This window comes from Phaseolus vulgaris, chromosome 4 (genome assembly GCF_000499845.2).
Source record: "Phaseolus vulgaris cultivar G19833 chromosome 4, P. vulgaris v2.0, whole genome shotgun sequence".
Lineage (NCBI taxonomy): Eukaryota > Viridiplantae > Streptophyta > Magnoliopsida > Fabales > Fabaceae > Phaseolus > Phaseolus vulgaris.
This window is the reverse complement of record NC_023756.2, coordinates 39,251,604-39,263,672: the sequence shown is the minus strand read 5'-3', so window position 1 is coordinate 39,263,672 and position 12,069 is coordinate 39,251,604. Positions and strand designations below refer to the sequence as shown.

Below are 12,069 nucleotides of genomic sequence, written 5' to 3'. Positions count from 1 at the left end.
AACGTAATTGTTTTAATATATTATGTTTATTGTGTTATAAATTTAAATTTGTTTAATAAATCTAACTGACTAAAAGTGATAAAAATTATATTGCATGAAATTTTTAAAGTGTTTTTTACCATATTGCATGAGATTTGTAAACTTAAAATAAACTTATTATTCATAAATTTATTTGTAAATTTAACTATTATGTTTGTTATGTTTTGACAATATATAGCAATTAGATAATTTATAAATTATTAGGGTAAATTTTCAATCTAGTACCATTTACACTTTTATTTCTCCTAGCACCCTTTTGTTTTTATTTTCCTATCTAACACTCTTTTGTTTTTATTTTTCTATCTAGCACCCTTTTGTTTTTATTTCCCTATCTAACACTCTTTTATTTTTCATTTCCCTATCTAGCACCATTTCAAAAATAAATAAATAAATAATAAAATACTTTTTTTTATAATTATAATTTTGACTGCATTAAAAAAATATTTTTAATGTTTAAAATAGTTAGAAATATAATTAATGAATAAATAAATGAGTTTTTACAAAATAAAAATAAAAAAGTAATAAATTTAAAATGTTTAGTTTAAAAATTATTTTTTTAAGAATGAAAAAAAATAAAAAATTAAACTCTACAACAACATAAAAGTTGAATCTATAAACATAAATTAGTATTTATTTTTATTATTATTGATGTGTAATCATGTTCATTTCAAGTAAAAAATACATGACATAATTATAAAAAAATCAAGTTGAATAAGGACTAATAACAATATTATCGAACAAAAAGTTGTTCATATTATCAAACATCAGGACACACATAAAGGACCTATCTCAATATTACTGGATTGTGCACTTTTCGTCATTAATTATGTTTCATTTTGCACAAACTAATTAATATACAATTGAAGAAAGTATTAAATGAATGACCATCTTTCAATTTTTTTATGATCAACATATCCTTATTTATTATCGCCTTATATCTCTTATATTTATCTTATTTGGATTTTTTTTATATCTTTTATTTTTATCTTATTTTGTTTTGTCTTTATTTTATATCTTTTATGTTTTTAGTTATTAGTTTTTTTCCTGCCATTATTTATTTATTTCTTTTTTTTTTGTTTTTATTTTATTGTTGTTTTTATTTTCTAGACTTATTTATTTTTTGCATTTTTTCTTCTTATTTTTAAGCATTAAGGATAACATTTGCATTAGTTTTTCTTTTTAGAATTTTGCATTTAAATTTAAGAAATTATGAAATAAAATAATAACGAAAATAAAATAATAGAATGAAATAAAAAAAAAGTTGGGTAAAAAAAAAACAGTTATAATGATTTTTATATATATATATATATATATATATATATATATTTTGTGTTGATTTTTCTTTTTTTTTCTCTTACTCTCAACCTTCTTTCCAACCATTTCACATACTCTCTCTAAACAAGCTTCTCTGATAGCTTTTCTTGCATTTTTTCTCGCCGATTTTCTTCCCGCCAAACACACTGTTGCGGCCGCTTCACCGATCCTCGTGCTTCTCCTCCGTTTCGGACCTATCTCGGCCGCCTCATTAACATTTGTACGTGATCCATTCTCACTCCACTCAACATTCTCACTAACTTCCTTGCAATTCATTTTCGTCCTCTATTATTCCATTTCTTGATTTTCTCGGAAATATTCAGTGTTTTGGTAGTCTTGAATGAACAAGAGCCTTCAATTTGTGAACTAACTAGTTTGGTAACTCGTTAATGTGCTTTTGTTGGTTCTGGCTGTGGGATGTGATTTTTGGTTTAATTCACTGCATTGACTGCATTGTTGCTAATGTTAAATTAAATTGAAGCCGGTGTTGGATAACTGTGCACGTGTACTAATTTGAATGCGCAATTTGTCCCAATCCTCGACGTTACGGGAAATTGTGGGTAAATGCAGCTGCAATTGCTGCGGCATGTTTTCTTAAAACAAGTGAGATTTTTTTTGCTTAATTCATTTTCTTTGTCCATTCTGTTCATGTCCGAGAAGGCAAGACCTAATAGCTTCCGAAGTATTTTATTTTGGTTAATGTTTTCCTATCTTGAAATTTAGCCTGTAATGTTTCTTGTGATATGTGAATAAGATATTCTAAATGGACATAGCTGTGCTACCCAACTTTAACAGCTGGGAGTTCTTTGTTTCTTTATCCACCCTAATCAAGTCTAGTTGTATCTATTTTGTTTGTTCAGTAGTTGTAGCTGGTAATGGCTCAGAAAGCCCTTTCAAAGTCTTGAGGTAGACGAATTTTGGGTTAGCAAATGTAAAACTATTTACCAAAGTCTTCAACACTAAAGTAATGGTTTTCTTCATTGGGAGATTTATCACTTAATAAAAGTGTACACTCAATCATGATGACACTGATATGTTTGATTGCATTGACAATGCATTTTTAAGATTATAGTTTATAGCTAAAGTTATTCATTAAAGTAAACTATTATTTAGGCAGATATAGACTAGTTTTCTTGTGCTTAGATTCACAACTTGATGTTTAGTTGCAATTTCCCACCTACATTTGGCAAAGCACAAATAGATCAACCACAAGTTTGTGTTTGTGTTCTGTTTTGCATATTGACCTTTTGTTTTGCATATTCTTATTCCATACATAGCAGTCAATCCCAAATAGTGTTGTAGTATACAACAAGTGACCCAACAAATGCTATAGAGGGATAGTGGGTAGCAGGATGGCTGCTGTTTTATGAAGTTTTAAGATACTCATAAGGTGTGTTATATACTACAAGCACACTATGCTGAATAATAACAAAAGTATCTAAAATTAAAGGTATATTAATAATTAATCATTTAAAGCCAGAATTTTGAGTAGGGAGAAAAGAATGGAGGGAAAAGGGGGATGATCTTTGAGTGACTACCGATTTGAAGATGAAAAACGTGTTGTAGAACAATGACAATACCAAAGTTAAAAAGCATATGGGTATTAGAAGATCTTCAATCTTTTTCTTATTTCACACCCACACATATGGTCTACAAACAATTAAGTTTAAAGTTCACTTTTTAAGATGATATAAGACCCTATCCTTATGAGATTTGTTGGATTTATCATGCTACCTACTATAAGACCCTTCTCTATCCTCATGTTTGATATGTTCAACTTTCGACGTGAGGGAGGAAATTCGAGATCTCACATTGACACGAGATATGGTTAAATTATATTAAATTATATTTTCTAAGACTATTTAGTTTAGTTTGATATGAACATGATTTTTAACTTTTCAATCAAGGGTGAAAGGGGGAGAGGAAACAAATTCCCAGCTTTGAACAATTACAAGTGTTTTCTCTTTCTTTCCCCTCTTTAAGTATGTCTTGGCAACATTACCTCATTAGAATTAAATGAACAAATTTTCACATTCTTTCATTTTCATGTATTTCTTTATACTTTATGCAGGTAGTCTAGTCAAAATTGCTTGATAAGCTTTTCAAGTGAGTAGATGCCAATTGCAAAACTTAAATCCTCTAGCACTCCAGATGTCATGGATGCAGAAGAGAAAATAGACACTATAATCAGACAGACTATTGGCAGAGAAACTTCCCTTTCTTTCCCAAGTGTCAATGACAACTCTATACATTGGATTGAATTATTCAATGCTTTAGATTCACAAGGTGTTAACAATTCTTTTTCAGGTTTTGAATGTTCATATCTTTGGAGGTTCATTTTCAAGAGCATTTAGGTGATAACAATTTTTATACATTGGATGTAAGCATGTATTAATCATGTGATATGTATAGCAAGCTTGAAATAGAATAATTAAAAGGAAACAAAATCATGTGATATCTATAACATAGTTAACTTGTGCTTGTCACAGCAGGCACATTTAATTTTGTAAAGCCACTTAGGTCCTAATTAGATAAACTTTTCTGCAGGGCTTATTGGAGAAAATAAGGTAAAATCAATTAAGCTACTCACATAAACTAAAATCAACTTATGTACTTAAATAGAAACACTTTTTATTTACCTTGTCCAGAAAGTCAATGCATTTTACCTTGTTATTTTCTTGACCTATAGGTGTGTATGGGGAAATTTATCCAAAACAAAACCTTATTGGATATCGGTTCTCACTCATTTAGCATTTTCAGGTTGGCCTTTGCTTTATCCTATGAAGGTTCAGTTGCAGAATTGTGACAAGTGTTCTCGAGAGTTTTGCTCCCCCATTAACTATAGAAGGCATATTCGTGTACATCATCGTTTGAAAAAGCTTGATAAGGTATTCTTTTTAGATCTAACAAATAATTATATTATATTAGTTCTTTGTTTACACATTTACCCTTTTATATTTTCTTGTAGATCTAAGCTTGTTTGTTTCTTTTCCTTAAGTTTTCCCATGCTGTTTACGTATTTCAGGATTTTACAAAAACTAGGGATCTTTTAGGAGCATATTGGGATAAGGTGATATTTCATCATTGTGAATCAACATATATGAATAAGACAACTTGTTTTAATGTTTTGATTTTTCTTCATGGTTTTGAATAGCTCTCTGTAGAAGAGGCAAAGGAAGTTGTATCATTGGAAAATGTGGTGCTGGAGGTAAATCTTGTTGCTTCATATATGAAAAAGTTATTTGAACATGAAATTATTTTAATGCTAAATCACCCTGCATGCTATATGCCATATATGAAATATATTAGGCTGAGAATTGGGAGAGATGGGACCATGAGGATTTAAATCACACATCTCTGATGCAATTCATCATATGTTCACTCCTGCCATTTTTAGTTATATCTGTTTGACTCACAACATCCCCTCACCATAGAATCCGAAATTGTTGATGCATTTTCAATTTCAAATGTGATTAGGTTTAGGAGTTTTACAACTTTTCCATTCTTTTGTTTTGACTAGAAATAATCTTTATTTTAAAAGAAATTTTATTAGATATAAAAAAGAAAAAAGTATAAGGAGGGGGAGGGGGAGGATGATGAAAAGCTTAAATTGCAAGCCATGAGCAGAACACCTAAGAGAAGGCATAAACATAGCTCAATTTTGAATTAAAACGGGACTGATGAACTCCCTTAAAAGATGCATATCCAGTTATGGAACCACACATATCATGTAAACTTCCTAAAATTTGTATCCTTACTTTTTACCAAAAGCATTGTAGTGAATCACGTCTGCCTTTGGATGAGAAATTAGGGACACAATGCTCCCCATAACTTATAAAGGCTGTCCCGGGAAATTAATCACCTTACTGCTAGAATAAGTGTCTTCCTTATCCCAGATCTAGATTTGCATTTAACACATTCGAAGAGAGAATAGCACCATTTGTGCAAAATGCTGCAAGCTGTTTTTATTAATCCTGTTATGCCCTACTGTCCAAACAAGAGCTTTCCTTAGAGAGACATATTTTTTAGCCTGTTTTCTTTATACTGAATTTTTAAAGAGGAGTAAGTTGGGAACAAAGCAAAACATATATGGTAACTGAAAGGGCCATCTGTATCCTAGGCAAGCTGGATAAGACATAAACTGCAGTTTCAGAGAGGCAGAACATCCCACATGGTTTCTCCATCTTTTCATCTCTTACTTTTTTTTTGCATGCTGCACATCCCTTATGGTTTCTCATCTTTTCATATCTGATTGTTTTCACATATCCTGTTTTTCATAAATTAATCTAAATATCTTGTTTTTCCTTATTGACAATGCTTTCTAGAAAGTTCCGGGTTCTTCAATTTTAAAATCATTGACAACTCTTCTTCAAAACCAAGGATTTTATGCATTTCCTCGGTATTATCTGATGGCTGGTGCTGCCCTTTTGGTAAGCATTTTCTTGTTAACTTTTGTTAAATTTGTATCTTTGGTATATTAATGCAATATACCTTAATTGTTTGCAGGATATTGTTCAATCTAAATCTTCCAGCTTTCCTATATCTTCCGAAGAGTTGTTCAGCGTTCTTGATAATGCCAGTGAAAAAACATGTTTATGCGGAACAGCAGAATCAGTGAAAAGATATGTATTTGATGGAAATGCGGGAAAAATTGGTCTTGAACCAAAAAACCTAGTTGCTTGCACAAGTTTCTTGCTAGAACAAAAATTGGTAAGTGTCTTAACTTTCAAAATTTGTTCATATAACTCCTCCCTCCTCTCCTTTCTTCATGCCGTGCCTTTTGCATTTGGTTTCAAACTGTGCTTTCTTAAGCATCAAGGGCTGCAGAATAAACCAATGCAATTCAAATGTGTTTTCTCTTTTAATAATTGACTCATGAATTCCAGCTCATGTCATTTCATAATATTTCAAACGTAAGGTCATGATATACCTTGCACGTAAAATACATGATACGAAACCCTAATTGAATTGCTTTTTATAACAAACTAATAATCTCACTTTCCCAATTAGTTCTTTTTATCTGTCATGATGAAGTTTGAGCTTTTGTTCACTAAGGTGATGGCGTGGCTTACTGACAAGGATGCTGAAGCACTTAAGTGTCAAGAGCAATTGGTGGAGGAGGAAGAAGCTGCTCAGAAAAGGTACCTGGGTTAAGAGCAATACAATAGAAGTCTAGTGTTTTTGTATAGGAATCATCTTATTTGAATGAAATTTAGAATGAAGTCCGAACAAAACACTTTTTTTGTTATTGTTTTGTTTTACAATAAACCTATACAGATAAGAACCCTAAAGCAGATCCTAGCACTATTTGAGTTGATAGGCTCTTACGTTAAGAGGATAGATATATATATCCTTGATAAGTCAGCATGAATAACTGTTTTAAAAAAGACAAGGACATAATCAACCAGCAGTAAACTCTCATGGATAGTTTTAGTAAATTTGGTCAGTTCATGTGTGTAAACACTCGTGCATAATACTTTTGCCGTTCCTGCTACTTAGATTTTATGAGTACTTCTAGAATGTGCTTAAATTGATATATGAACATATGATGCTTGTGCCATGATTTCATTTTTCTTATCTTATATTTCAATGAAGTTTATATGATTTCAGCAATGTGAACTTATATAAATAAATCTACTAAGTCATTTGAAGTTATTCTTTATGCTTCTGTTCAACAAAAATTCCTAGAGATATACTCTTGAAAACTGGTCATGAATGGATCATAGGACTCGTTATTTAATAATCCACTCTAATTTTATAGACAAACTGAGATTTTGGAGAGGAAACGCCAGAAGAAGCTTAGACAAAAAGAACAGAAAGCTAGGGAACAAAGACACAAAGCTGAGGCAGAAATTGAAGGCGATATTGACAGTACTGTAAAGGCTTTATCACTGACAGAAGCATCTTCAGATACGTACAATTTTGAAGCTCGTAATCCAAATGTATTTTCAGATAACGTATCTTCACCTGTACTTCTCCAATATCTTGACACCAATGAGGAAATAAATGGGGATACTCATTCAGAGTATGATACCATCCCTGATCAAAATCTGGAGAGATGGTCTGCACATGGGCATATGGGCAAATGGGCTGAAGCTAATGATTTGCTTACAAATCAGATTTCTCCTCTGTCAAAACTTGAAGTCAATCAGAAATATGAAGCCAACCATGATAACAAGGCATCAGCTATTGTCAGTGGTAGTCAAGTATGGAGTCCAAAGTCTGAAGAAGAAATTGACAAGGTGGTTTTAAAAACCACAAAAGAGAAAGAACCGGACCAACTTAAGAATCAAGAAGTTTTGATAGGATCTATATCTGTTAATCTTGACGACGATTGCAGACAATCAGAGGGTAATATGTTGGCTTCTGAAAGGGACTCTATGGTTGAGAATGTGGGCAAGCAGAATAGTTCTCGGGATAAGCTAATGAAAACTGATCGTGTCACGAGTGGCAACAGTCTCTCAATAGTCAAGGTTTGGAGGCCAGTCAGCCGGCTTGAAACGGAAGATCAAGTTCCAGTTCAAAGCGGTGAGACAGATGATGATGATTCAGTTCATGGAAATGTTCGAAATTGGTCAGTTCCAAGTTGTTTAAGGGAGGGTAGTACAGATGGTGATGATATTGGCTTTGAAAAACATTTCTCTCATCCAGAGGGTAGAGCGTATCCTGGTAGCTTCCAGTTCTCCATCCAGGATGCAAAAGCTTTCCTTGCAAAAAGTAAGCTTAGTCACTTCATCCCTTTGTCATGGTTTTTCTATTTTGCTGACTGGGCTGGGTCTTTAATCTATTCTCCCCAAATCAAAACTATTCTCATGCAGGATGGGAAGAAGCTATTTCATCAGATCATGTCACATTGCATCTTACCTCTGACTCAGAATCTTCTGGGTCCCAAGAGACACAGGATTCTATAACAGAAGCGAGTCAATCTTACGATGAGGATAGACGCAACATTGTAGCAAATGCAGATAACAAATTGCCTGCAACCTCCAGAATTGCTAAACCCAAACGCAGATTGAAGAAGTCTGAAAAGGGAATCAAGATAAAGTATGTTCCCAAACAGAAGAGAAATAACTTATGTGATATATAGTTTGACTTTGTTACCATTTAGTTTGCTAGCAGAGGTCCAAGTTTTACCCGATGGTCTTCTGCCACAATGTTGAAAGCAGGTTTTGCCGGAAATTTTCTCTTCCGCCCTTTTCCTCCTAAGATTTCATATGGGATTTTGGCTAGTTAGTTTTTTTTACCATTTTTTAAAAATAAGCTTCTTTTCTTTCCGTACAGGTTTACTTTTAGTTTTTGGATCCATTTGCCTCATCATTATGAGGCTAGATATTTTGTTCCTTTTTTTGGCATAATTGTCTAAATTTTGGTTGTAGTAGTAAAATTCCAAAATGCCCATGTTTTTTTATCTTACCGCTTTCTTGCACTACTCTTCAGGGCAGCGTGTAAAGAATGTTTCGTTCATATCTTAGATATTAGTGCATGGAATGTTGTTTTTTTATCATCTAGTTCTCTTCTTGTAGATGAAAAATTATAGGAATTTAATTAGTACTATATACTAAAAATATAAAGTTTAATTTTACAGTGTGCTTAATCATTAGCTTTTATGCATTATAAGATTGGTAATGTTTGGAATAATTAATATTAACTGTATACTATTTCATGTAGGTTTTTCGTTAGGTTATATAACATGAAATTTGGTTATAATTGTCACTTAAGTTAAATGATCCTTATTGACTAATACCAATCAAATTGAAGAATGTTAAATTAACCTACTTTTTAAGAGTAAAATATAAGTCTCTTATAGATTTACACTTTTATTTTATATGGTCAACAGAGTTCGTAGCTTACTCTACCTTACACCTATTCTTGGGAAAACAAAAAACCATTTTGTATTAATTATAAATAATTTTCCTATTAATTTGTAATATTTGTTATTTATTACGTTGTGTTTATACAATTTTGATATTTTTCTTAGATGCATCTCTTCAAGCATTTCATGCCAGAAGGAATACACCGATAGAATTTGTAGAATATAGTAGTTTTTGTAATTGCGAAGTTGCACATGTCCAAAATTTAGTTTAATATTAGTGCTATTATTATGAGATGTATAAATGATAAATTTTTTTTATCCTTTTTTTATAAAAGAAGTGATGCTAAAGTTTGTAAAAGAGATCAACTTTTCATTCATTATTGAAAAAATGAACAAAATAAAAAGTTAAGGCTTAAATTCAATTTATTTATCTTGTTTATATATATATATATATATATATATATATATATATAAATTCATGAACAATATTCCCCTGCTTTGCATTTTTTAATGAGAAATAAATTATATATATTAATAATGTAAAGAAATTGTACCTTTATTAACTATGTAATTTTCTTGTCTACAATCAAAGGATAGATTTAATAATTCGCTCAACTTTTATTACTACCTGCATTCTACTTTATATATATATAAAAAAAAAACTGAATTCACACAGATATAAAAAAATATCTTTATCATAAAATAAAAGTACTGCTACCAGGTCAAATATTAGTTAAAGTTAAAATATCATAAAATAAAAGTAGATAAAAGATGTTTATATTAAAAAAAAAGTGTAGTTTTAGTTACTTATAAATGAGATGAGATGATGGATTCATATAAAATATACAGAAAGCATTATCACATTTCACAACTTGGAACTAACAAGACATGTGTTGCAGGTACAGTTTGGATAGTCAACGTGTACCTTAAACTGGTGTGAACCTGCCATTTGTCAACTAACTTCATCATCATCATTATCATCATCATCAAACTTTTCTTCCTCTTTCCATCATTCTCGTAATTATCTGACATTCTCATTCTCAAGGTCCTATCTTTCCGCTCCATTGGGAAACCAACCCATCAATAAATTTCCCAAAACCCATCAACTTTCTTTCTTTACATGCATTCACAACCACAAAATGAAATCACAATTCAACAAAACCCATCAATTTCTCCATAACAAAAAGACTGAACTTTCATTTTCATTCTGAATACAACCAAAGACACACAAATCCAGCCCTGCATCAGTCCTTCAATTCAACATGTCAGGTGGTGTTGGTCCAACTGCCTGTGACATTAGCCTCCCAAAAGAAAGTGAACTTGATTACAAAGAACAACAAGACCAACCACCTAAGAATTTCAACAAATCCACCCCACAAAACAATCTGGGTTTTCTCTCATTCAACCAGCTCAATTCCCTGGTTGTGGTAATTGTCTTGTCTGCCAGCGGCATGGTCAGCCCAGAAGACTTTGCCTTTGTCTTCTTCTCCCTATTTTACATGTACTTCATATCCAAGGTGGCTTTCCCCCCTCTTAAACCTTCAAGGGACCCCCAATTTTTCAACCCCCAAAGCAAGCTCCTTCAACTTTATGTGCTCATAGGGTCCACCATTGGCCTTTTCGCTCCAATAGCCTATATATTAGAGGGTGTTTTTGAGGGTGACAAGGAAGGGATCAGAGCAGCAGCACCCCATGTTTTTCTCTTGGCCAGCCAAGTTTTCATGGAAGGGGTGGCATCATCACAAACATTCTCAGATCCAATTAGAGCCTTTGTTCCTGCCTTCTATAATGCAAGGAGGATTTTCACCATTGTGGATTGGGTTAGAAGTGAGGTGTACAAGAATGATGAGCACAGTGGATCTGCTTGGAGGGTTAATGTGGGGAGAGCACTTGCACTGACTAACATGGCTTTCTGGTCTTTCAATCTATTTGGGTTCATGTTGCCATTGTATCTTCCAAAAGTTTTGAAGGCCTATTACTCAGGCTACAATGAGAAAGATCGATGAAGGAAGTTTACTTACATAACATAGAATAGACATGCATTTTATTTTTATGTATAAGGTCATGAACCACAATTTACCTGCCTTTTCTCTATAAATGTATTTATGTATTTCACTACTGTAGGCATATACTATGTATACTCCTAGTTATCAATAATAATTATTTTACATATACCTTTTTCTCTTACTTCCACCAACTTTTTTAATAATAACATATTATATTTAATTAATAAAAATAAATATACACAAAATTTTAAAATAAAATAGTATTATTATTTGTTGTTAAATGAGAGTGTGAAAATAAAATTATTCTTCAATGTTTAAAAAAAATGTGTATTTAAATTGTTTTGATCTTGATTTTTAAATACTATTCATTACAAGAAAAATAGGATATTTCATTGGTCAAAAACGAACGCAAATGAGCAAAAATTGACGCCTAAACGTCATATTTACGTCGGCGAACCATTCGCTAAAAAACCCGCGGAAACAAAGTAACATTTTTGTCGGCCAACGCATGCGACACATATTGCGTGGACCAAGCAGACGAAAAACGGACGAAAATGTCGTCATCCAGGCTGATGTAAAAGCAACACAATATCGTCGGCTTATGTGTGGGTCAAACCAACACAAATGTATAAAAACGTCTGTGTCGGTTTGGCCAATGAACAAGAAAAAAAATTGACATCAGATTTTGCATCGGTTTAGCTTACGCAAAGACCGACGCATAAATTAATATAAAAAAAATAAAAAATTTGTGTGGGCTTGACCGACGCATAAATGACAGCAAAAAAAAACATGTATTTTGTTCTAGCCATTTCACCATGTAACACAACAAATATCAAACCAATTATATTCAAAATTGAACACAACAAATTGCTATCATTCACACCACATTCACAATAC

The 12,069-nt window shown here is 32.1% G+C and overlaps 2 protein-coding genes across 3 annotated transcripts; both read left to right on the top strand.

Annotated features, from left to right (window-relative positions):
* Nucleotides 1-1,370: 1,370 nt before the first annotated feature.
* On the top strand, nt 1,371-8,761 carry LOC137837611 (uncharacterized). Of its 2 annotated transcripts, none has more exons than XM_068646660.1 (10): nt 1,371-1,573; nt 3,425-3,639; nt 4,114-4,241; nt 4,379-4,423; nt 4,508-4,561; nt 5,679-5,783; nt 5,860-6,063; nt 6,409-6,494; nt 7,115-8,070; nt 8,172-8,761. In XM_068646660.1, the coding sequence occupies exons 2-10, from the start codon at nt 3,468-3,470 to the stop codon at nt 8,438-8,440; spliced, it is 2,019 nt and encodes a 672-aa protein (XP_068502761.1). In that variant the 5' UTR covers nt 1,371-1,573; nt 3,425-3,467; the 3' UTR covers nt 8,441-8,761. The 2 variants fall into 2 exon arrangements, with proteins under 2 accessions (XP_068502761.1, XP_068502762.1); XM_068646661.1 differs by having other exon boundaries at nt 1,374-1,573; nt 3,425-3,707.
* A 1,539-nt stretch (nt 8,762-10,300) lies between these two features.
* Nucleotides 10,301-11,286, top strand: LOC137837615 (uncharacterized). The gene has a single exon (XM_068646669.1). The coding sequence runs from the start codon at nt 10,429-10,431 to the stop codon at nt 11,170-11,172; it is 744 nt and encodes a 247-aa protein (XP_068502770.1). The 5' UTR covers nt 10,301-10,428; the 3' UTR covers nt 11,173-11,286.
* Nucleotides 11,287-12,069: the final 783 nt, after the last annotated feature.

What these genes read in the sequence shown, in the direction of transcription:
- LOC137837611 (XM_068646660.1), top strand. Translation starts at nt 3,468, where the DNA reads ATGCCAATTGCAAAACTTAAATCCTCTAGCACTCCAGATGTCATGGAT. An exon ending in CAATGCTTTAGATTCACAAG is followed by an intron (nt 3,640 to 4,113) that starts GTGTTAACAATT and finishes TAGCATTTTCAG; the next exon opens with GTTGGCCTTTGCTTTATCCT. An exon ending in TGGAAAATGTGGTGCTGGAG is followed by an intron (nt 4,562 to 5,678) that starts GTAAATCTTGTT and finishes AATGCTTTCTAG; the next exon opens with AAAGTTCCGGGTTCTTCAAT.
- LOC137837615 (XM_068646669.1), top strand. Translation starts at nt 10,429, where the DNA reads ATGTCAGGTGGTGTTGGTCCAACTGCCTGTGACATTAGCCTCCCAAAA.